Source organism: Pseudorca crassidens, chromosome 15, assembly GCF_039906515.1.
Source record: "Pseudorca crassidens isolate mPseCra1 chromosome 15, mPseCra1.hap1, whole genome shotgun sequence".
NCBI classification, from domain to species: Eukaryota; Metazoa; Chordata; class Mammalia; order Artiodactyla; family Delphinidae; genus Pseudorca; species Pseudorca crassidens.
The window spans coordinates 35,566,781-35,591,945 of record NC_090310.1 but is presented as its reverse complement, the minus strand read 5'-3'; the positions used below and the strand labels follow the sequence as shown (position 1 = coordinate 35,591,945).

At 55.3% G+C, this 25,165-nt stretch overlaps 1 protein-coding gene across 3 annotated transcripts in view; it reads right to left on the bottom strand.

Annotated features, from left to right (window-relative positions):
• Nucleotides 1-850: 850 nt before the first annotated feature.
• The window catches only part of TFAP4 (transcription factor AP-4), a 33,518-nt gene continuing 9,203 nt past the window's right edge, over nucleotides 851-25,165 (bottom strand). The window contains exons 1-7 of one of the 3 annotated variants that reach the window (XM_067706809.1): nucleotides 12,503-12,743; nucleotides 5,022-5,187; nucleotides 4,813-4,911; nucleotides 4,234-4,404; nucleotides 3,490-3,630; nucleotides 2,692-2,847; nucleotides 851-1,878 (exon numbers count right to left, since the gene is read on the bottom strand). In XM_067706809.1, coding sequence (XP_067562910.1) covers nucleotides 1,684-1,878; nucleotides 2,692-2,847; nucleotides 3,490-3,630; nucleotides 4,234-4,404; nucleotides 4,813-4,911; nucleotides 5,022-5,187; nucleotides 12,503-12,591 — 1,017 coding nt within the window. In that variant the 5' untranslated portion in view covers nucleotides 12,592-12,743 and the 3' untranslated portion in view covers nucleotides 851-1,683. Of the gene's footprint in view, nucleotides 1,879-2,691; nucleotides 2,848-3,489; nucleotides 3,631-4,233; nucleotides 4,405-4,812; nucleotides 4,912-5,021; nucleotides 5,188-5,712; nucleotides 6,795-12,502; nucleotides 12,744-25,165 lie in introns of those variants that run through there. The other 2 variants (XM_067706808.1, XM_067706810.1) reach the window with 2 other exon arrangements.

Below are 25,165 nucleotides of genomic sequence, written 5' to 3'. Positions count from 1 at the left end.
CTTTCTAAATGCTTAATTTTAAGTTATGTGAATTTCACTAAAAAAAAAGTATTAAAAGTTCTAAAAAAAAAAAAAAATGCAGGCTCCTGCCTGCCTTTCTATTCAACAAATTCCTGTCTGGAGGCATTCATTGTGGGGTGAGATGTGAATCAGCTATTCTTCCTCTCTGGCCTCAGTCCCCACGTACCTGTCATGTACCTGAGGAAAAGCAGGTCAAGAGGGACACATTATAAAGCAATCTCTGGTCATGGAGGATTAAGGAATTTAAAGGACCACCTCCCTACCAATTAAGATGTAATGTCCTTGTGCCATTATGATTCTCAACTTTCAGAAGAGAAAACTGAGTCTCAAAGATCAAGTGGTTTGCCCAAGGTGGATCTGATCACCAGCAGACCAACCCCAGGACCTGAGCTCTTAAACACCACACCATAAGGGAGTGCTCACTTCTCTTCTGTAGATGAGGATACTGAAGTTCCAAGAGGTTACACAAGGTGAGGAAGTTGCAAAGCCTAGGGATCAATCAGGACCACTGAGCATCTTGTGTCCTTTCTCTAGGAGACAGGAACCTATGGCTTGGTTGTTCATTCTCTCCTTGCCTCCCACCAAGGAGGAGTTGGGAGCCACTCACCTCAGCCCCAACACCATCTCCCATCTTTGCAGAATCCCCAGAGTAAACCCAGGGAATCTAAGGACGCCAATTTCTCATCATAACACCACACATAAGTTGGGGGAGTCATCACACTCACCCACATCCAATCCCCTCCAGTGGCCCCAGAGAACACCCCCTACGCTACCCCAGGAAGCCTTCGCCAGCTCCTCATGACAGCACACATCCAGGAGACACAGAATCTAAAAAACAAAGTACAAACTTTATTTTGTTTCTTTATAAAGGCACAGTGGCCTCTTGGTTTTTTCCCCCCACTTTCTTAACAAAATATAATAGCTTCTCCTTGAACACAAAGACCTCAAAATTGTAAAAAAAAAAAAAAAAACAAAAACAAAACTAAAACCAAAAAAGAACCAACAACAAACAAAACAAAAAGAGAAAGACAAAGACTTTTTTGGGGTGGAAGATGGGAAACCTGGAGGGAGAGGTGGGGGCCGGACAGTGGTGGAGAGTGGCGATTCCTAGTGCTGAGACAGGGAGGGGAGGGAAGAAGGGCAGCAGCAAACCCCAACCGAGAAGCAACGGAGACCCCCGGACCCCGAGAGCCCCGACCCAGCCAGACCCCCAACCCGTGTAAGTGCTTAAAGGAGAAAGAACACCAAAAAGAGGAGGGAAGGGGGAATTAAAAACTGACGGTCATAGGGCTGGCTCTGGGGAGGGCAGAAATACCTTGGGGTTTTGTTTGATTTTCCCTGTTCTTAAAAACATGTTTCAATGAAAAAATGCTTTTTGGCGAGAGAGGCCAGGCACCTCCATGTCCGCTTCCCCAGCCTCCGGGGCCGAGGCCCAGCCCCAGGTGTCCCGGTGCTGCCACGCGCTCCTGCCGCCCCAGCCCCGGACCTCGGGTTGGGTGGCTTCACTCAAAGGTCGATTTACAGTATTGAAAAAGAGGTCATAAAAGAGACCCAAATGATGCCGTAATTTTGTAAAAATTCCTCACTCGTTCACCCTCATGTCTCCCAGTTGCTGCCCCGCCCCCTCCAGCCCCCAGAAGGGAGAGGAGGGCTGGGGGGTGGTCAGGGAAGACCCCCGTTCCCCACTGGCTCCTCCCGGCTCTGGTCCATGGCGTCGCTGTCCGAGGCCTCCGAATCGGAGGCGGTGTCGGAGGCGTGGGCCTCGGGGCAGTTGCGGACCGGCTTCACGATGACAGCTCGACGCTGCTCCTCCTCCTGCTCCTGCCTTTCCTGGGTGCCCTCGATGTGCTGAATCGCCTGGCGGAGAAGCTGCCATGAGGATGGCGGGGCCATGTGGACAGCCACCATCTCCCCCACCACCCACCCCACCCCCAGAAAGGTCCAGAAGCAAGCCTGGCAAAGCAGGGGCAGCCTGCCAGAGTCAGGAGAAACAAACTTCAGAAGCCCTCTGCTGAGCTGAAAAAGACTTGGAGGGGAGACAGTGCCCAGCTGCGTGAAGCCACAAGCTTCTTACGCTCACTTATATATTTCAAAGCCTGCCTGTTGGCTTATGGAAGGTCTCTGCTATAAATTTTATTATTCAATTTTTCGGGTTTACGTGCAACTCAAGTTCCAGGGGTTGATGGCCTTTATTCTGTTTGGGCGTTTTGGGTTAATTGTTTCTTTGCAATGTTGTTGGGCCTCCCAAGAGGTCTCTGCCCCAGGCTGGGCACAATAGTGACTTCAGGTTCGACCTTCAGAGCTGACAGTGAAGCCAGGCTTCACTGCCACCCAACCGGTCACTGCCCCCTCCACCCCCATCCCAGGTCCTGGACCAACCCAAGAGCTGGATGCAGGAACTCTGAAAGCAGGAGCTCCGGGAACAAAGGACCCCCCTCGGCAAATGCCACGTGGAGAGAAGGAATGGGGTCTTCCGGGCCATCCAGTCCCCCCTCTCTGCCCCTCACCCCAGATGCAGAGATGGAGACCCATCTGGCTTCCAGACTTCCTCCCCACAAAGCTCAAGCTCTGTCTCAATCCCCGCCAGTCGCCCACTTTCTTATCTCCCCACAAAGGGCCCATTCCCAGAGGACGACCCCCCATGCGTTGCCCCCTCCCCAAGCCAGGTACCTGCACAATGGTGTCCAGATTTTGCCGGGATGTTGAAACAGAGTTGATGACCGAGGAGGGGCCCATGGTGACGACATTGATGTGGTGGGAGGGAGGGGGCGCTGGCGCCGGCACGATCACCGTGGGGTGGTGGGTAGGGGCTGGAGTGGGCAGAAGCTGCAAGACAGAGGCCCTCAGTCTTTCTACGAAGGTTCTGGGAGCTGCCCCTTCCCTTCTGTCTGCCACAGAAGGTGTGGGACGGCCCTCCAAAACCATCTCCCTCTGCCCACTTCCTGGAGAGCCTCCACCGATCACCCCAGCCCATCAGCCTCCTTCACTCGCTGGGGGCTGTCCAGTTTGTGACCCCTCCCACCCCTCTTATTTTAAGAATGAAGAAAACGTGGCCTGGAGAGGGGCTTTAGGCTGTCTAAGACTGCATGGCCCTTCCCTCTCCAGAGCCAAGCCAGCACTTCACATCTAACAAATACAGTGGTGGTCGGGAGTTCAGACTGAATTTAGATGGCCAGGGTCCAAATCCTTGCCCCAAACTGCTGAGGATACTGGGTGTGTTACTGAACTTTTCTGTGCCTCCAGTTCCTTATCAGTAAATAGGAGTAATAACAACTCAGGCCTCAAAGGGCTACAACAAGGATTCAATGGAATAATGTATGCAAGACACCTAGAAGCCAGGAACATCTGCATTACCATGATTTAGGCCGGGGGTCCACCCTCCTAGACACCCAGAGGCACCAACATTGAGTCTGAGAGCCCTGGCCCAGGCCCAGGCCCAAACTGCCCCTCCAGGCACCTCCTGCTCACCTGGGTCCGCAGGTGCTGCTGTTCCCGCTCCAGCTTCTCCTGGTGCAGCAGCCGCACCTGCTCCTGCTGCTGTTGCAGCTGCACCTGCTGTGCGATCACCTTGAGCTTTTCCGGGTACATGTGGGCCTCCAGCGAGCGCACCTGAGGGTGGAATGGCAGGCTCAGGGGTAGGACCCAGGCCACACCCTGGCGCCTCCCCCAGCTCGGGGCCCACAGACTGCTGAGGTTGGCCTCCCTGCCACCCTCGGGGTGGAGACCAAAGTCCTGACCGTAGCCAGCCAGGCCTGCCCTGACTCTGCTCCCCTCCCGTGCAGCCCCCCTCATGCCATGCTCCCTCCCTGCCTGCCTCCAGCCCCAGGCCTTTGCCCATGCTGTTCTCTCTGCCTGGAGCACCCTTCTCCCCTCTCTGCCTGGTCAGCGGTGAGACTCGCCCTCCCACCCTCGGCTCAGGTCACTTCCACAGAGAAGCTATGGGGCGGCCCATCTGGAACCAGACCAGGTCCCCCTCCTGATGCCCACCCATCCGGTGTGGCCTTTATCACAGCTGCATAATTACGATGTGAGAGCCATTGACTCATCTCTCCCCAGGCAGACGGTGACCCCCAAGGACTGGGACCTGTCTGGTTTGCTCCCCACTGGACACCCCTCTCCTAGGCCTGGCACAAAGCAGGAGCTCCCGTAAATAACAGGAGAAAAGGAAGAGAGCTGGACAGCATCCCCCACCTGCCCACCCACCTGCCTCACCTGCTCCTCCAGCATCATGCGCACCGAGCGCTCCTTGTCCAGCTGCTGCCGCAGCTCGATCATCTCCCGCCGCAGGTCCTCCGCCTTCTCATCTTCCCAGATGTCTGGCGAGCCGATGCCCTCGTCCTTGTCCTCTGCCCGCCGCCGCTTGGGGGATGAGCCGCTCAGCTCCTGAGGACCCCAAGGGGTCGGTGAGTGTGCTGTGACACTGCATACACCACCACCACCACCACCACCACCGGGAGTGGGGGTGGGAAGCTCCATCACAGCCCCCCAAAGCTGTCAAACCCAGGTGCACCGGCACTGGGGAGCCCCAGTGTGCAAATCCACCAGACAGCCAAGGCTGGGAAAGGAGGCAAAATGCACTTGCTTCCCAAAAGTCACCCAGTTCCTTCCAGAGCCCACTCCACTGCACTTGACCCTGGCTAAATCAGGGCCTGGGCAGGAACGCAAGTGCCAGAAGTAGGCAGGTCAGTGGGGAAGAAGGGACCCACAGCCACATCACAGTCCCAAGCCAGTGGTTGGGCCCGGACACACCCATGTCAGTGAGAGGGAGCCAGGAGGAGGGCAGGGCGCTACCTGGATAAAGCGCTTGAGCTGTGTGTTCTGCTGCAGAAGTCTGGTCTTCTCCTGCTCCAGGGAGAAGATGTATTCGGCCGTTTGCTGGAGAATGGCTGCCTGAGGGCAGGAGGGACAGACAAATCAGGGAACCTGGCTGACAGTGTTTTCCGAATCTCCCTGCTCCAGCCCACCACCTCCTCCAGGAAGTCCTCCTGGCACTTGCCCACCTTGCTGAGCTTCTCTCCATCTGTGTGGGGGATGAGGGTCTTGAGGGACTGGAACCCCGCGTTGATGCTCTGCATGCGCCTCCGCTCGTTGCTGTTAGCAATCTCCCGCCGAATCCGCCGCTCCTGGTCCCGCTGAGTCTCAGGGGTCAATGGAATGTTGGCAAGGCTGCGGGGAGGACAGGGCCAGGCTCAGGCTGGGCGCCCTCCATGCCCTGCCCCCAGTGGCCCCTGCCTTTACAATTCATCTCCAGAGGGGCCTAAGTGTAACAGGCATCCCTCCCACTACAGAAGATACCAGCTCTGTCTGATGCTTACACCCCCAGTAGATCGGGGGCTGATGGAGTAGCGTGCTCTGGGATGCCTGGGTGTCAAAATAAGCATGCAGACCCCAGGTCCCAAGCCCAGTGTCTGGCCAGCAGGTCTGAGTGGGGCCCAGAAACCCACATGGCTAAGAATCCCTGTGATTCTGATACAGGTGGCCTCAGGTGATAATCAGAGACACCTGCTCTTGGGACACCTCTGAGCTCCTTGCTATGCACCTAGACCCCCTCCTTCAAGGTCGCAGGCTTGAGGACTGAGGGAGATGTCCCTCCTCCCTTCCCACCCCCACAGCCACAAGCTACTACGTAAGCCCCCAGCCTGGACCCAGACCCTGAGCTAAGGCTTCAAAGACAAGACAGGTACCACTCACTCCAGGAAGAGGACCCGGCCAACCTCCCCTGGGGACAGTTCTCCCTGAAGCCCACCCATCCCAAAAGGCAAGCCCACCCTGTGCCAGAGAATCGAGGCTCCCAGCATGCAGTAGGCGATGTTATTGCATATTATGTGATTGCATCTTGCAGGAGCGGCAGCCAGTGGGGTGAGAGAGAAGGCAGCGAGCGGTAGGGGGCGAGGCTGCCTGCCGAGAGGCATTGGCAGGAGGCAGAGACGGCAGCAGGGCCTGTGGGCCTAACGCCACTGCTCCCGAGAGGTGGGCCTGTGTGTGGCCTGGAGGAGGCATGCTCCCCTTCCAGGCCCTCTCCTGCAACTCCCCCGCCCCTGAACTGATGGCTTCCAGATGCTGGGCTCCCAGAAGAGGCCACCAGCCCCACCCAAAGCCACAGCCCTGGCTTCTTCCTGAGGGGCCCTCCTGGGGTGACCTGGTCCAGGCCTGGGCCAAGAGAGCTCACACCTCTGGGTCTAGGAGAATGGGGAAAGGATTCTGGGCAGCCTTGTTCCATTGGTGGGGGAGCCTGGGCTCAAAGAGGTAGGTGCCCAGGCCCCCATGCCCATCCCTAGGCAAAAAGGAGTTTGCTTGGAAACCTAGGAGAGGAGCACATCTGTAACAGCTAGATACAACCAAGGCCTTGCTGGCCCCCCAGCCTGCCCCACCTGTGCCCCCTCAGCTCCCTGAGGGACCCTAAACTCGCTCTTGCCCCCTCCTGGGTCTCTGCCTCCTCTCCCCACAGAGAGGGTGGTCAGCTGGGGGTGGGCTGGGAGCAGGGTCCACATGAGCCGCTGCTGGGTGTCTGAAGCCCTGTCCTCCACCAGCACCCCCAGCATCTCCCTGGGACCCTCCCCAAGATACAGTTCCCTCACAGCACTGGAAAGGTGGCCGACGACCCCTATTTACAAATGAGACTTAGGGCTCAGAGTGGGAGGAACACAATTTTAGGGTCAGACAGCTGGGCATCTGGCTCCCCCACTTCTGGGCCAGGGGCACCTCCCTTCTGTCAGTTTCCCTGCCCCTACAGTGGGGGTGATGGTGAAAAGGGGAGGATGCAGGTCAGAGACCTGATACACAGTGGCTTGCCTACCCCTTTGCAGGCGGGGTGGGGTGGGGGTGGGGGGGTTGGGGGTGGATCAGAACTGAGTCCAGGCTCCTGGGTCTGGCAGTGCCCTCCAGACCCTCTGCGGCAGGTGGATTAAAGACATGGGGAGGGGGGACTTCCCTCGTGGTCCAGTGGTTGAGACTCTGCACTTCCACTGCACGGGGCACGGGTTTGATCCCTGGTCGGGGAACTAGGATCCCACATGCCACACAGCACAGCCAAAAAAAAAAAAAAAAAAACTGTAAAGACACAGGGAGAAATATCCTTAGGAAGCCAAGCCACTGAGTGACTGAGATCTGTCTGGGAGCTTCCCCATCCCTGCCCTGGGGAGATACAGGGAGAGACCGCCCCACCCCCCCACTTATCCCACCCCTGGGTACTCCCTGGTGATGCCCACAGGCCAGAGCTGACCAGAGTGGTAAGGGGTCAAAAAGGAGACCCACCTCCAGCCCTGGGTCACCCTGAGTGCTGGCCCTTCCAGAAGGCCCACCTGGAGACCCTAGCAATAGAGTTACTGTTTTAACCTGGTGGTCTCGTGGTTAGGACTTGGCACTTTCATTTGGTGGGCTGGGGTTCAATCCCTCGTTGGGGAACTAATATCCTACAAGCCAAGGGACATGGCCAAAAGAATAAAATAAAATTAAATATAAAAAAAGTCTTGAGTTCTTAACGTAATGTGCTAAGGACTCACTTTGCTGGAATTTTCTCACTGAACCATCTCAATCTTCCTCTGAGTTAAGCGGCCTTATGGCATGAGGACACTGACGCTTGGGAAAGGAACAGCTACAGTAAGCGCTGGGGCTGGGACTTGAACCCTGATCCCAGAGCCCTGCTCTTACCCACAGGGCAGAGTGGGCTCTGCACCATCCCTCAGAGCCGGACACCCCGAGAGACAGGTGACAGTCACCCCGGTAGAAAGGATTGAGCATGGGTGTGCACTGCCATCAGGTTAGCTCTTACTATCACTCACAGAACTTTTTATATTTTTCCCTGTCTGACTACCATGGACACCCAGTTGGGTGGCTGCGTGGCAATGAGGAATCTAGGGTTTGGGGAGGGGAAGTCACATGTCCAAGGTCAGGCAGCCACACCAGGGCACCACAGGCACCTGCAGGAGCCAAAACGAATGCTCTCCTCTGCCACCCAGGGGTGGCACCCTCTACTGAGGGCTCACACATAACCCTGCTTCCCAGAGCCCTGTGTGTGGCCTCAAGAGGCAGCGCCCTGGCCCTCCTGACAAATGGTGGGACAGGACGAGGCCCAGAAGTGAAGTGACTTGTCCAAGATCACACCATGAGAGCGGGCATAGCAGGGTACAGCTGCAACGCACCTCCTGCACTTCCCAGCCCCCAAGTCCCACCAACTCCCCAGGCTGAAGCCAGAACTCAACACCCACTGCCCCCCACCACTGCCGCAGCCCCACCAGCCAGCTCATCTGCCCATGAAACCTCAGCCCAGGGAAGCCAACGTTCAGTCCCTCCCTTCTCTCCAGGATGCCCACGAGCTTGGGAGACACCAAAGGAGACCACAGGGCCCCAGGCCTGAAGGCCCCAGCCCAGAAGTTCCCAGAAGGAAGGGGCCTGGCGTCCAGGCAGGGAGAAAGGGCCTCCTCATCCTAGCTCTTCCGAATGTTCTATCCTGTCCGCTTTACCACCAAGTCCATCAGCCCAGCCTCCTGGTTCAGGAACCAGCTGCTGGTTAACCTAGGACAGACTTAAGTCCCAGAAAACAGACTTCACCCCAAAACCACAGTTCCTCATAGGGACTTAGGCTGCCACCAAGGCCAACTCACCTAAATAGCCCTGGAAGTTTCTTTAATAGAATGCAGACTAACCAGGGGTTCTGATGAGTGGAATCATGGCCATCCAGGGGTTCCTATACAGGATGGCTAATTACCATTTCTAGCTGCTACTCTACTAGATAAAGTGGATTTTTCTGCAAACGCCTGAAAGTTTCTTACATTTCTTTCTGAGTTTTGCAGAAGTAAACATGATTTACAGTAATTGTAAGGTCCTCCACCTCCTTCACATCAACTTCAGACCCACCCAGGTGAGCAGTGAGGCCTGGTCCACAGATGCTCTCTCTTACTTGTCTCCCTCCCTGAGAGCCTCAGCAAGCCAGTCTCCTGGGGCTGGGCAGCCAATGGCCAAGGAACTGTTTGCATACCAGCCTCCAGTGCCAAGACCAGAGCTGCCACCCCCTCTACCTGGGTGCCCCCAAGACATCCCCCGGAATAACGCCCACATCCCAACCAGAGGCTCAAGGGCAGGAAGCCGGCTCTTCAATTCTAGATCCAGATCTGTACCTGTTCCTCCTGCCTAGCCCAAGGGCAAACTGGTATCCCCTAATCCCCACACACCCCTGCCCAGCTCCAGCCTCAAATTAGCCACTGAGAACTCTCATTTCACACTGCCCCGAAGTCACTCACACACCCACCACTCAATGTCTACACAGTCAGAGATGGGAAAACCCACACAGGGTTTCTCCCATACCCCAAAAGGAAGACAGGAGGAAGACGACCCTCTCATCAAGGATGCCCAAGGCCCCCATCCTTCTCTCTGCAGCAGGTACTGAAGCAGCCCAGGGCCCTCGCCCATCCCCACTGCTTCTATCCATACACCCTGCCCTCAGTCCCAGAACAAACCACGTCCAGGTTGTTCCCATCAGAAACACCCCCTTCCCACAGCTTCTCCAGCCCCTCAGAGGGAGCCCTGCACTGGGTTCAAGTGGAAACTCCAGCCCTGCCACTTACTAGCTGTGGAACCCCAAGCTTAGCCACTTAGTCTCTCAAAGCCTCAGTTTACCCATCTATAAAACAGGGGAATACTGCCTTACTTCATAGGGTCGTGGTGAAGTTTAAAAGAAATGGAGGGAAAAAAATAAGGGAGACAGACTGAGGATAACAGGATGCCTTGTTTTTTCAGAGTTTGTACCCAGGATCCCAGGAGAACCCATGGCTCTAAGGAAACTGACTTGTCCTGTAGCACCATGAGACTTCCAGCTCTTAGAACAGGAGCAAGTTCTCGTTCATTGTGGTGTCCTCAATCCCAGCACGAAGTAGGTTCCTCGTAAATACCAGATCAGGGACCCAACACACTCCAAAGTCCCTAATTGTTCTCTAACTCCTTCTGAGGAGAGATGGTCTCTTTCCCCCCTATGGCAGGCAGTAGGTAAACTCTAACACCACCATGCTCCTGCTTCTAAGAACCTGAGTGCCACTTAATAGCTACCAGGCACTTTCCACACACATGGCCAAACTTCACAGGTGCTCCATTTTACGGGAGGCTGAGAGCAGTTAGGCAACATGTCCAAAACCACACAGCTTATGTGCGTGCCGCTGTCGGGTACGGCCTCCCGCTGTATGGTACTGTCCCCTCGGGGAGACTGAGGAGAGAAGCAGGGAGCCCTGCTAGTCACTGAGGGATGAAGCAAAGTCCACCAGCCTGAGAAGCGAGTATATCCGGCCAGAAGGCCCCACCCAACCCACACTCAATCCTACCTCACCAGGCAGCTCCTCCTGAAAATGAAAAAACCCAGAGGCCCCAAATGCACACCCAGTGCATGGGCTGACAACTGTCTCACAGCTGGACAAGCTGAGTAGTCCCCGTGCCCAACCCTGGGGCACTTGGTCCCTAAGGGACTGCTGGACTCCTCTGAAGGAGGGCTTGGAAGAGGAACAGGTCAAGCTGGAGTCCTAGGGGGCCGAGAGAGAACGCGGCCAAGGCCCAGGCCTGGCAACCAGAGGGTCCTATGGTACCAAGCCTGCCTGGGATCAGGCCCAGAACGTCCACTCCAGCATCTGGGGCAGCTGAACCCACCTCCTTACTGCCCAGGCACCCTCTGAGCAATCAGCAGCTCAGGGTAAGAGCAGGGCTCTGGGATCAGAGTTCAAGTCCCGGCCCCACCACTTGCCCTACCTGTTCCTTCCCAAACCTATCCTCCACCCACACAGAAATCATAAAGCCACTTTACTCAGGGGAAGATTGTGACAATTCAGTGAGAAAAATCTCGCAAAACGAATCCCTACAATGCATTATGTGCTCCAGAATTTTTTTTTCTTTCCACTTATTACAGCTAAGCCCTCCAGGTGGTCTTTAGGGAAGGGCCAACACTCAGGGTGGTGCTGCTGACTGCCCACCACCTTGAACTTAAGAGTAGTTAAGGTGGGAGCCCTGGTGTGTGCGGGAGGCGGGGGTGGGTGGGGGGTGTTGGGGGTGTATACGTGTGCAGCAACCTTCCCCCAACCTGGTTTCTGCAGCCCCTGGTGTCGACCAGCCTGGGCCACACCGCCTGCGGCTCCTCCTCCCTCAATCCCCGCCTTGCCTGCCCAGGACCGCAGAGCACGTGGCCCCAGCCCTGGGGAGCCATTTCGCTCCTAAAGTAGCACGGCAGGAAAAGGGCCACAGGTCCCAAACTTGGACCCGCAGAGAACAACCCACGCAGTATCGCCGTCCCGCAGGTTGTGTTCAATATGCAGATGCCCAGGCCCTTCTCCTAGCGATCGGAATTGCGGGCGTGTGCATTTTAACAACTGTTCAGGGCGATTCCGCTAACCCATAACTCTTCGGTAAAGGGTACATCTGGAGCAACCCGGGCCAAACTAAGAAAGTGCCTCCTGAGGAAGGCTACGGATCTCGGACCACCCATCTACCCACCCACCCAGCCTGCCGGGCAACCGGACGCTTTCGGTTTATGGCTGGGGGGAGGGGCACGAGATCAGAAAGTTTGCAGCGGAGACCCACGTGCGGCGGGCAGCGGCCTGGTGAGGCTAGGGGCGACCTCTGATGCCCCTCCCCCCAAAAGCCCCGCACCCGGCCTGCCTCGCCCACCCCGCCCGCGGGGTCAGAGCTTTGTGCGGGTAAAGCGTGGCCCAGGCACGCCTACAACTCCCACAATGCCGCACCGACGCGGCACGGAGAACTACTGCTCCCGCGAGGCGGCGCGCTGAGGTCCGCCTACTCCAAGAGGGCTGCAGAGTCACGTCCAGGCCTCGCTAGTAAACAGCGCCCGGGCGCGGGCGGCAAGCTAGCGAGTGGCCGCCAACGTGCCCGGGTCCACGGCGCTCCCGGAGGGCCGCGCCGGCCCCTCGGGTCCCGCCCACTCCCGCACCCCGACTCCAGCACGCCCCCCCGACCCCGCTGCAGCCTCTCCCTGCAAACACTCACACCACCCGGCTCCCCGCCCGCCCCCCCCCCCGCGCTTGGAGCCGCGGCTTAGCTGCATTGTAGCCGTCCGCGCCGCGGCCCCACGCGCGCCCCCGGCCCCCCAGACCCCCTTGCAGGGGGCGCCCAGAGAGCGATGAAGGAGGGAGAGGAAGGAAGCCGCCGCAGGAGGGGGGAGGAGGAAGCGAGGGGGGGGAAGCCACCAGCACCAAGCATGGCCGGGACTGCTGCAGAACCACGTGGGTCTGTTTGCAATTTACAAACGTCGCGACTCGCCCGCCTGCAGCGGACAAAAGTGACCGGGGCCGCTGGGGGCCCCCACGTTCAGAGGGAGGAGGGTCCCCGAGCGGCCCGAGCCTGGCGCGCAGGGCTGCAGCCACCCCCGCGGCTAAGAAAGGCGAGAGGGTCCGCGGCGCGGGCCATGCGTGCGCACACGCGCGCCTGCCGAGGCGGACTAGCCGGGGGCTGCAATCGTGGGAAGGGGGTGAGGGGGAGGAGGAGTACACACCTACAGAGCCCTCCTATCACTTCTTTCTCTGTTTTCCTGAAATGTTGCAAAGAGGGCACCTTCTGAGTGGGCACCATGAAATACTCCATAGCGATCGGCCCCCCTCCTCTGCACGAGCCAGGTCCCGCGGTCCGCCGGAGAATACAAGATGGAAATCCGAATCAAAGGGCAGCGCCGGACGGAGGTGCAGAATCGGCCGGTCCCAGATGCTGGCTGCGGCGGCGGCGAGGGGAGGGAGGCGGGCGGGAGGGGCGGGAGGGAGGTCTCTCCGGCCTGCCTCCCCGGGCGTGTGTATGTGTGTGTGTGTGTGTGTGTGTGTGTGTGTGTGTGTGTTTGCAGCTGATCAGATGTCTGTTTCAAGGCGGGAAACAGCTGGTGAAAACTCAGCACTCCCCCGGCCTCCTTCCGCGGAGTAAGGAATTGCATGTAAACAAAGGACTATTTGCAGCGCCCCCCAGGGCGGCGCGAGGCCCGGGCGAGAGGGGCGCTGGCCCCCGGGGGCGAGTGGTAGCCAGGGTCTGCGCGCCACCCCACGAGTTCCGGGTGCGGGGGCCGCGGGCGGGCTTGAAGGGCGCGGCGTGAATGGAGCGAGCTGCGGCCGAGCTACATGCGCCACTATGGGTGATGAGGTCCATCAGCTGACAGGTTGGCAAGCGTAGCAAAAAAAAAAAAAAAAAGCCAGCCACAGCGAGGAAACCCAGTCCGCGCGCCCGGGGTCCGGCGGGGACTGCTCCGTGCAGGGTCTGCGCGCTTGGCGGCCGTCGGGGGGCGGGGGTGCGCAGCTGGGCCCGGCGAAGGCGAAGGCGGCCTGAGGTGCTGCTCCGGGCTTTTTTCTTCTTCGGTTGCAACTGCACAGAGAGGAGCTGCTCTGGCGCGCTCCCTCCGAGCCCAGGGCCCCCTGGAAACTTGCGTCATAGCCACCACTTCCCACATGTAACTTGGGGCCGACTTCAGAGGCCGGCCAGCCCCCTCCCTCACTCGCTCCCTGCCTAGCTGCCCGCCACTGCCCGCCCAGCCTGGGTTCCGGAGCCTGGGAATCCCGGAGCCGGGGAGGGGAGGGCAAAGGGGGGCGCGCCGGGCGCCTCGGATCCCAGGGCTGCCTTAGGAAGCAGGGGCCCCAGCGGGGAGGGAAGGGTGGAGGCGGGCCAGGACAGCAGCGGCCCCGGAGGCGGGCTGCCAGCGCGGCTGGGAGGTTTGGTGGATGCTGCCGGGTCGCCTCCTATGCCCCCTCGCTTTACCCCTCCTCTGGGAGGCTGGACAGCAGGCGGCACGCCCTAGCTTGGCCCTGGCAGGCGAAGGCTGCATCTTCCCATTCAGGGCGAAGCCAGTGCGAGACTTGCTCCCCCGCCAGGGTGCGCTCTCTACTAGGGGTGAAGGCCTGGAGCGGGTAAGGGAGGGACGCCTTGGCGGCGAGTTCCGTCCGCCCTTCCCGCGTCCCCTCCCCTGGCTCCTGGAGGTTGGCCCCTGGCTCAGGAAGACCGCGCTTGCCTTGGAATGTCCTCCCTCCTGCCCACCGCCTTTCCCAATCCCATCCGCCTTCCAGGTTCCGCCCAAATCGCGCCTCCTAATTGAAATACTGCTACTTATAACAAGGATTACTGTTATTATTAGGAAATGTTATGGTTATTAGATATTCGGAGCACCTTGTAGACGCCTGGCAGTTTTGCGTGAATATTTTCCAATCCTTAAAGTAAGCTGTCAGGCTGCTTCTGTAAGTACAGGTCCCGGACCGTGTAACATCACAGTCCCTGGGAGGCTTCACTGTTGGGACAGGAAGGATGACATCTGGGGACAACATAGGATACAGAGCCACATAACTGTGTACACTGAGCAGCGTCCACAGTGCCTGGGTGAATGAATGAACGAGAGCTGGGAGAAGCGTGTCCACCCTTTGCTCTGTCTTCTACAGAAATGCCTTGACCCAGCCTGAGCCCAGTTCCTGCGAGCACACTGTCACTCAGACTGGCCTCCCCATTTCTGCCAAAGGCGTCTTCTCATCTACAGCCCTCTGCTGTCTCAGATGCACCAACCCACACACCCCTGGCTCAGCTGCTCCTGCCCCAAGGCCTGAAATATCATCACTGCTCCCACCGCCCCACTCCAACACTCTCCCACCACTAACCCGCTTCACGGCAGTAGCACCAGAAGTCCCCAGACTCCAGGCCGTTTTCCATTCCCAGGAGGCTCTGTACACCCCTTAGTCTGATCCCTTCCCAACTCCTAATTCAGTCCACTGTGCCCTCTGGAGCCCTCAAAGGGTGTTCAGCAAAATCCCCTTTATCCTTGGTACCTGACTTTACCCCTCACCTTCTTGCTCTAAGTTAGGTGTCAGCAAACTTTTTCTATAAAGGGCGTGTAAAAGTTATTTGCATGTGGAATCTAAAATATGACACAAGTGACCATATCTAAGAAACAGAAACACACAGACATAGAGAGCAGACCTGTGGTTGCCAAAGGAGCAGGGGTGGGGAAGGAAGGACTGAGAGTTTGGGATTAGGAGATGCAAACTATTATATATAGGATGGATAAACGACAAGGTCCTACTGTATAGCACAGGGAACTATATTCAATATCCTGTGATAAACCATAATGGAAAAGAATATGAAATATATATATATAACTGAATCACTTTGCTGTACAGCAAAAATTAACTCATTGTAAATCAACTGTACTTCAATAAAATTTTTTTTTAAATATTTGTGTTAGTTTCCTATTGCTACTGTAACAAATTACCACAAACTTAGTGACTTAAAACAACACAAGGGAATTACCTGGTTGTCCAGTGGTTAGAACTCGGTGCTTTCACTGCCATGGGCCAGGGTTCAATCCCTGGTCAGGGAACTAAGATCCCAAAAGCTGCGCAGTGCAGCCAATTAAAAAAAAAATTATTCTCTGGAGGTCAGAAGTCCAAATGGGTTGTATTTGTCTGAAATCAAGGTGTCAGCAGGGCTGCACTCCTTCTGAAGGCTCTAGGGGAGAATCCCTTTCCTCACCTTTTCCAGCTTCCAGAGCCTGCCCACATTTCTTGGCTTCCTTCATCTTCAGAGTGCATCACTCCAACTTCTTTGGTCATCACATCTCCTTCTCTGACTCTGACCCCCCCACACCCTTATATGATGACCTTGGGCCCAAGCAGATAATCCAGAATAATTTCCCCAACTCAAGATCCTTAACTCAATTATATCTTCAAAGCCCCTTTTGCCATGTAAGGTAACTTATTCACAGGTTCCAGAGATTAGGACATGAACATCTTGGGGAGGTCATTTTTCTGTCTACCATACCATTCTCAGTTCATGAGCCATACAAAACCTGGCAGAGGTTGCAATATGCTCCATCTATTCCACTCCTAGGTACACATCCAAAAGAATGAAAACAAGGACTCAAACAGATGATCATATACCAGTATTCACATCAGCATGATTCACAATAGCCAAGGGTGAAAACAACCCAGGGTCCATCAATGGATAAATGGATAAACAAAATGTGGTCTATTCAAACAAGGGAATATTATTCAGATCTGAATATGTCTATTCAAACAAGGTGGTGGTGGTGGTTAACACTGGACCGCCAGGGAATTCCTTGGTGGTGCAGTGGTTAAGATTCCGTGCTCCCAATGCAGGGGTCCCGGGTTCCTTCCCTGGTCAGGGAACTAGATCCCACATGCATGCCGCAACTAAGATTTCCCTGCCGCAACTAAGGAGCCTGCCACAACTAAGACCCGGCACAACCAAATAAATAAATAAATAATAAGTATTTTTTTAAAAAAGGAATGAGGTTCTGATATATACTATAGCATGGCTGAACCTTGAAAACACAATGCTAAGTGAAAAAAGCCAGATACAAAAAGTCACATGTTGTATGATTCCACTTACGTGAAATATCTAATAGGCAAATTCATTGAGACAGAAAGTAGATTAGAGGTTACCAAGGGCTGGGGGGAGGGGAGATGGAGCTTTATTGCTTAATGGGTATGGAGTTTCTGTTTCGGGTGTTGGAAACTTTTGGAAATAGTGGTGATGGTTGCACAACACTGTGAATGTAATTAATGCAACTGAATTGTGCACTTTAAAATGGCAAATTTTATATGTTTTTGACCACAATAAAAAAAAGTTTTTAAAAAATGGTCAGTGGGGGACTTTCCTGGTAGTCCAGTGGCTAAGACTCTGCACTCCCAATGCAGGGGGCCCAGGTTTGATCCCTGGTCAGGGAATTAGATCCCACATGCCACAACTAAGAGCTCCCATGCCGCAACTAAAAGATCTCACATGCCACAACTAAAAAGATCCCGCGTGCCGCAACTAAGACCCAGTGCAGCCAAATAAATAAATAAATTTTCCTTTTCTTTTAAGTATAAAAAAAATGGTCAGTGGGCTGGATTTGAGCCGTGGGCTGTAGTTTGCCTGACCCCATTGATCCGGGGTGTGCTGCAAGCCCCTTATCTTCTCACTTTGCTCCTTTGCCAGCTTAGATTTCACAGCCCACCAACATAATCATCTTGCATGCACGCTCCCTTGTGAGTCTAACCCCCACCTGCCTTGCCCCAGCCCTGCCCCCTGGAGCTGAACAGCGCTGGGAAAAGGAAATCCCACCATCTCACTTTTAAATGCCAGAACAAGATCCTCATTTGTGCAGCTGGCGATTCCTTCATGTTGCCCTGGTCCATCCTCCCTCTCTCCGAAAGGCTCCCGTCACCGCCTCTGCCTCCCTCCTTGTACCGGAAATCTGCCTCCTAACCTGTGTCTGGATGCGTGTTCGCACTCTGTCCGTGCACGGAGAAACCTTCCATGTGAATTCTTCAAAGATGTCTCTCCAGCGGCTGTCCCCCCACCCACCCAGCCCCCGCATCCTTACCTCGTGCCCTCTACTGGGTCGTTCCCACACCGAGAACAAGCTGTCTTTATTCCCATTTAAAAACAATAACAAAAGGGAATTCCCTGGCGGTCCAGTGTTTGAGACGATACGCTTTCACTGACGAGGGCGCAGGTTCGATCCTGGTCTGGGAACTAAGATCCCGCAAGCCCCTCCGCACGGCCAAAAAAAAAAAAGCACAATCATACATCCCCTTCCAGCTACCACTCTTATGCTGCTCTCCTTGACTGCAAAATTCCCTGTCCCAGAAGTGGGTACTTATGCTCACTCTCCCATCCTGCTCACTCCATCCGGAGCCAGGACTTCATGAAAATTGCTCTCAGTGGTGACTCCAAGGAGCCCTGTTTTCTGTCTTCACTGTATCTGATCGTTTTTTTTTTTTTAATTCCCCAAGCAGGGATTAAACCCAGGCCCCTAGCAGTGGAAGCTCGGAATCCTAACCACTGGACCACCACGGAGTTTCCTACCTGAACTTCTTGAAGTTCTTTTCTACTTGGCATCCGAGATATCCCAGGGCCACAGTCCTCAGACCTCTGTCTCTGTCTACACACACTCCCTGCTCTTCGGACAACAGACTTCCAGAAAGGACTTGAGGCCATGCAGTGTGATTCAGAATCTAGGTTCTGCCCGAACCCCAGCTCCAGGTGTTAACAGGGTGACTGCGGGCGAGTTCCTTGACCTGACTCAGCTTCCCGGTCTGTAAAACAGAGACCGTATAGCACATAGCTTGCAGGCTGTCACGAGAAGTCGCTGACACGCCTGGCATGTCGTAGCATTAATAAGTGTTATTTCCTATTATCACTGGTACTGAGTTGCCACGGGCGGCAGTGGCCAGAGACATCTGAGTGGGCCCAGAGAGAATGACAGGGTTTGGTGATGTGCAGGAGAGGGACACAGGAGAAGCCAAGCTTTCCCCCTTCCCTGCTCAAACTTGTCACAGTGATGGGACTTCCCTGGCAGCCCAGTGGTTAAGAATCCACCTTCCAGTGCAGGGGGCATGGGTTTGATCCCTGGTCAGGGAACTAAGATTTCATATGCTGTGTGGCGCAGCCAAAAAATTTTTTTTAAAAGGCAAAAAACCCAAAAACTTGTCACAGTGAAAGGAAGCAGGCGTGTTGTAAGGTTCTTTTCTGTTGAATGTGGGGCTCCTCTCCTTTACAGTAAAGACACTCCCAGGTAGGATCTGATGGTGTGAAAATCAGCCTGCAGACAGTTTGCCCTTTAAAAGGGGAGTCTCTGTGAAGACTGTCATCAAATAACTGCCCGTAGATGATCGGTGTTAGAAATGCAGATTATCATGTACTGAGCTGGCAGAGAGCTGGCCCACCTGCAGCAGGACTCTGGGGCTGGAGACCCTGATCAGACACTGCTTTGGAAAGCGGGTGTGGAGAAGGGGCTGGCTCGGCCTGGGGGAAAGAGCCGGGGACAGCAGTGTGGCCTGGGACACCTGAAAACCCAGCTTTCCTTCCTCTATGTTGTCAAACCCAAGCCCAATCAGCCCCCCTCCCCAAAATTCCCCATTGCTCCCCTTCCCCCAACCCCACCCCCAAATTCCAGGTGGGAGGAGTGAATGAGAGTCAGCAGTAGGCTTTATTGATGACTGGTCTATCAAAAAACCATGGTCTATCCATCCAATGGAGTATTACTTAGGATAAAAACAGATGAAGTACTAATACGTGGCACAACGTGGATGAACCTTGACAACACGATGCTCAGTGAAGGAAGCCAAACACAAAAGGCTACATATTGTATGATTCCGTTTCCATAAAATGTCCAGAATAGGCAAATCCACAGAGGTAGAAAGTAGATTAGTGGTTGCCAAGGAATGAGGGGTAGTCAGAGGGAAATGGGGAGTGGGTGCTAGTGGGTATGGGGTTTCTTTTGGGGGGTGATAAAAATGTTCTCAAATTGATTGTGGTGACGGTTACAAAATTGATTGTACAAAAAAAAACCCCACTTAATTTTACACTTTAGATGGGTGAATTATATGGTATGTGAATTATATCTAATAAAGCTGTTATGTTGGGGGTTTTTGTTTGTTTTTGTTTTTGGCTGCGCTGGGTCTTCGTTGCTGCGCGCTGGCTTTCTCTAGTTGCAGCGAGCAGGGGCTACTCTTCGTTGCGGTGCGGGGGCTTCTCATTGTGTTGGCTTCTCTTGTTGTGGAGCACTGGCTCTAGGCTTGCAGGGCTTCAGTAGTTGTGGCTTGTGGGCTCTAGAGCGCAGGCTCAGTAGTTGTGGTGCCTGGGCTTAGTTGCTCCGTAGCATGTGATATCTTTCCAGACCAGGGCTGGGACCCGTGTCCCCTGCATTGGCAGGCGGATTCTTAACCACTGTGCCACCAGGGAAGCCCAAATAAAGATGTTAGGTTAAAAACAGCTTTATTGACCCTAAAGATGTCCAGAAGTCCCGGGAGCCCCAGAAATCACAGGGATCCCCTACAGCAGAGGGTTCCAGAGCTTCTTTCTTCAGCCAAAGTGGGATCTGGCTGCCCTGATGGTGTGATCGGCACTGCCCTTCTCAGAACACACCTGCCTTCCTCTGAGGCTGGTTGGAGGTTCAGGTGAGAGATGGGAACCCTGAGAATGTGGATTTAAACTGCAGCCAGGAAGACTGTCAGCACAGAGGCCGAGGCAGGTTTCCACTCTACATAGCACTCGTTGGGAGGGGGGGTGCATTTTTCTCAGTTTTAAACTTTTATCCTACATGCGTGTCAAGAATACTGTTCTTCTCCTTGGACAGATGATGTATTCATTTCCTGCTTCTGTGTAACAAATTTCCATAAATTTATTGGCTTGAAACAGCACCGTTTATCATCGCCAGGTGTGGCACGGCTGGGCTCTCGGCTCAGAGTCCTGCCGGGTGAAATCGAGGTGTCAGCGGGGCTGCAATCTCATCAGGGGCTAGGATGCCCTTCCAAAGTCACTGTTTGTTGGCAGGATTCAGTTCCTTGCAGCTGTAGGACTGACGTCCCGTTGTCTTCTGGACTGTCAGCTCCTGAAGACCATCCTCAGGACCTTGTCCCGTGGCCCCACCATCTGAGGAAGAGAGAGAGTCCCACATGTTGATTCCCTCTCTCGCTTTGAATCTCTCTAATTTCCTCTTCCACAAGCAGCTGGAGAAAACTCTGCTTTTAAAGGTCTTGTGTGCTTAGGTCAGGCCCACCTGGATAATCTACCTCAAGGGCAACTGTGCCATATAACACACCCTAATCACGGGAGTGATGCCATAGTCACAGGTTCCGCCCACACTCAAGGGGGAGGAGTATACGAGGGCAAAGGTCATTGGGGGTCATTGGAGAATTCTGCTACTATTGAGGGGGGACCATGAAGGAGAAGCACAGAAAGTTAAGGAACGTCCCTCAGGATGTACAGAGAATTGGAGATGGAGCCTGAAGAAGAACCTAGGGCCCCAACCCTAATTTGAGGCTTTATCCTCTACACAAATACGCCAGGAGTGGTGGATAGAAGGACCAGATGGCCTTTAGGGCCCCCGTTGACCTCTAAGGCTCCAGCATAATCTGGTGCATATGGGGAACCCCAGCCTGCTTGAGGGGGGGGGCAGGGTGGTGGGGGGTTGTGGATACCAGCCATTGGAGCAGGGATGAGGCCCCAGGGAAGCAAAAAGCCCCCGCCTGGGAGAGGATCCTGAATGCTCCCAGGAAGGCAGAATGGGGGTCAGACGCTTCTGCAGTGGATTGGAGCAAACCCCAATATCCCCCAATGCCCTGGTCCCCTTTCTTACCCTAGTCACAGGGAGACTCCTGGGCCGACAAGGCTGGGGTCCCCCAACCACTAGGGGGAGCCTGGCACACACGATGCTTTTGTGCAAGCTGAGCCTGAGCACATTGGGGGAACCCAAGGCAGGTACTGGGGTGGAAGGACTGACAGCCCAGCTCCCCACACCCCCAAGGCCCTGCAGATTCTGGGGCACCAGGCTTGTCAAGGTGCCCAAAGGCCCTGACCTCTGGATGCCCACTTCCTTTTAACAGCCCGATCTGGTTCACTTTGCTCATAAGGGAGTTCTTGGAAAGGGGACTGGAGTCCACCTGTGGCGTGTCCCCCGTTTCCCCCTTTAGTCCTGACCCCATGTTTCCAGACCTGACACTGCAGCCCATGACGGGGGAGCTCCTGCCTTCTCCTCTCCTCTTCCTCCACCAGCTCGCCCTGTCTTGGGTCCCCCCAGGGAAATGCCCCTCTGATTTTCAACACATGGACAAGGAGGAACCAGGCCATCTGCTTCGATTGGGTGCATCCCACTGAGTTGTATAAAAACTCAGTGAGGGAATTCCCCAGCAGTCCAGTGGTTAGGACTCGGCACTCCCACTGCCGTGGCCGGGTTCAATCCCTGGTCGGAGAACTAAGATTCCGCAAGCCACTGGGTGTGGCAAAAAAACTAAAAGCAAAAAAACCAAAAACCAAAACAACTCAGCGAATGGCCACCCTGGCTGGACTTTCAGTTTTAGACAGAAATGGCTGAGTGACCACTTCCTCAGTTGATTGTAAGCTGACAAGACGGTTATAACAATCCCACCAGGCAGCCCAGTAGCCTGGGGCACAGCATAGCAGTAAAGGGGGACCTAATGACGCCCAGCCTGGGCCCTTTAACCAGGGGTGCAGGGGAAGGGGAGGACAGAGCCTCTGGTCAACATCAAAAGAGAGTAAGTCAGCCAAGGCACCAAGGGGGTGTGGCTGGATAGGACGAAGGGTCAGCAGAGGCGCCATGAGAAACCGGGAGGGAGCATTTGGGGTTCAGGAGAAAGGCAGGAAGGAGAGGAATCGGGATGAGGACAGCTGGGGAGCTGCCGAGCTCGAGAGGTTGTCCAGTGTGCCTCTGGGCAGCGGGCTCTCCTCCCACTGGAGGAGTGGACAGGGGCGGGGAGACAAGGCGGGACGTCCAGTCCCATTTGAGGATGGAAAAGTGTGGGCTGGGACCAGCCAGGCCAGGGGAGGGACACAGGCCTTCTCTGATGAGAAAGCAGACCTGGGTGGGCTGTGAGGGGGGAGGCTGCCAGGAAATGGGAGTAGCTCTCCCTGAGGAGGGGAGCTCAGAACCCTAGCATGTCAGGAGGCATGTGTGTATGTGGGCACGAGAGGTCTGGGCCACTGTGTGCCAGATGCTGCTCCGGCGGCTTTACCTGCATTCCCCGTTTTATCCTCACTACAGGCCCCTAAATCCTGTTATACCCTGGGGACTTATCAAGGTCACCTGACCAGTCTGTGCCAGCACCTGGCTCCTTCAACAGCCTGTGCTGCTGCCCCTAGAATAGCCTCCAGGCTGAGAGCTCCCCTGGTTCTGGTGGCCAGGCCCTGCCCAGGTATGGCCAGGTGCAAGAGGGGAGCTGCTGGATGTGGAGGGAGAAAACCCTGTCTGCTGAAATGACAAGGTCAAGTTCACGGTGATATGGAACCCATGTTCTGTGGTTGACTGTCAGTGCCCAGACAGCCAAGGGAAGGAGCAACTCCTAGGGGTCAGGGAAGGCTTTGGATTCAAGTTTGGGCGGACAGGGAGGAAGGAGGTGAGAGAAGCTCTCCAGAGGGCAACCTGACTGGTGCAAAGGACAGTTTCAAGACGGCTTTCTCCTCCCTCAACACCTCTGGACCTTGCACCCATTTGCGGCTGTGCTGCTCCCGCCAGCACACTGGGGGTTAACATCTGTCTGGTGTAGTGACCACAGCAGCAGTGGCAGCAGGCTGTGATGCCAGTAACTCAGAAGCTGAAATGTGAGAAGCAGGAGGAGAGAGGCAGGGCTGGGAAAAGCTGAGCCACCGCGGCAGCAGCAAGGAGAGAGGGTTTCCCTGGCAGGAGCCTGCAGCTCGGTTCCAGCGGCCAGAGGAGGCCCTCCCATCCTCGGCCCACGTCCCCTCCACATCACTGCCCCTCCTGCCTCAGGCCATGGGGCTGTGGCACCCACTCAAGGTGGTCCATGATCATGGTCAGCGTCTGAGCCCTTGGGCCATGGAGCAGCAAGTCGGGGCTGCAGATCTGGGGAAGGGACAGAGGGTGTGCCCAGGCGACCAGCAGAGTATGTATGTGTGGGGCCCTGCCCAGCACTGCCGGAAGCACTGGGTGGGGAAACAGGCAGAGGGCAGAGTGGGGAGGAGGATGGGAGGTCCCTCGGGGCCGGTCCTCAGAGGTCTGGCCTTGACTTCCCCCTCCTCTGGGCAGAACTGAGTCATGGGAGCCTCTCACTGCTCCAAAGGCAGGGAGACACACAAATCTCCCCGCCCCCTCCCTGGGCCCGCTGCCAGCCTGCCTCTGCCGTGAGGACCGACCTCAACTTCCCAAGTGTGTGCGAGGTGCTGGGCACCGCGGGAGCCCCTCATCTCCCTGCCCTTAGTCAGTCCCACACCCGCCGTATCAGAGTTTTGGCGGGTGTGTGTGTGTGACCCGCCCCCCCCAACACAGATGAGCAAACAGAAGCTCAGAGAAGTTCAGAAATTTGCCCAAAGCCACACAGCCAGAGTGAACCTGGGCTTGTCTGACAGCAATTACCCACCATGCCATGCTCCCAGGAAGGCAAAAGGAACAAAGTCTACCGGCAGGTGACCCAGGGCTGTGCGCCAAATCCAAGAAGGCAAGAGATGAAAGGCAGCCCAGGAACCTCAGGAAAGAGGCTGCAGATGAACAAAAGGGGCAGTAATGTTTGGGGCTTGGTACCCCGTGAGGTGGTAAGAACGGCATCCAGAGGAAGCAGGGGAAAGGCCTGGTCCTGCCTGGATCTGTAGATGATCATTCTATGGTGGTAGAGATCTCCTGTAACCGCTTAAGATGCAGCCCTTGGAGCCACAGGATCACTGAGCGGGTGACCACTCACCTTGACAGATCATAGAGCACTTCCGGGGCTTGAGGTTTGCATGGCCCTTGTTTGAAGAGTTAGCAACATTTACTGTGGGAGGGACTTCCCTGGTGGTCCAGTGGCTGGGGCTCCGCACTCCAGGGTCGATCCCTGGTTGGGGAACTGGATCCCACATGCCACAACCAAGAGCCCGCATGCCACAACTAAGCCCTCATGCTGCAACTCAAGTTCCCACATGCCGCAAGGAAGACTCAAGATCCCACGAGCCGAAACTAAGAGCAGTGGGCAAGGCTCTGCTAAAAATGTACAGAAGCACCGTAGTAGGCCTCACTGGGGCCTGTTGGCCAGGAGGCAGGAAGGTCCCAGCTCCACAGCTTCCAGCTGTGACCTTGTGTGACCTTGACTCACTTCTCTGAGCCTTGCTTTCCTCACCTGCAGAAGGGGGATCATGCCAGCACCAACAGAGAGGGCTGCTGTGAGGATTAAATGGGTCATTTGTCAAAAAGCACTTAGATTGAAAAACTTCACCTTCACAAAAACTTGTACATGCATGTTCATAGCAGCATTATTCACAAAAAGTAGAAAAAACCCGAATGTCCTTTGATGGATGGATGGATAAACAAATGCTGATCCATCCATACAGTGGAATATTATTCACCCATAAAAAGGAATGAAGCACTGACACAGGCTACAACATGGATGAACCTTGAAAACACGATGCTCGATGAAAGAAGCCAGACACAAAGGACCACATATTGTGGGACTCTATTTATTGGGGTGGCCAAAAAGTTCGTTTGGTTAATGAATACGCTGTTCAATAAAGTTCTTAGTGGAAATGAAAAATGTCTTTTATTTCTACTTAAAACCAAATGAACTTTTTAGCCAACCCAATATATGAAATGTTCCGAACAGGCAAATCTGTAGGGTCAGAAAGCAGACGGGTGATTGCCAGTGACTGTGGTGGGGAGGGGAGGAACGGGGAGTGGTTACTAATGGGT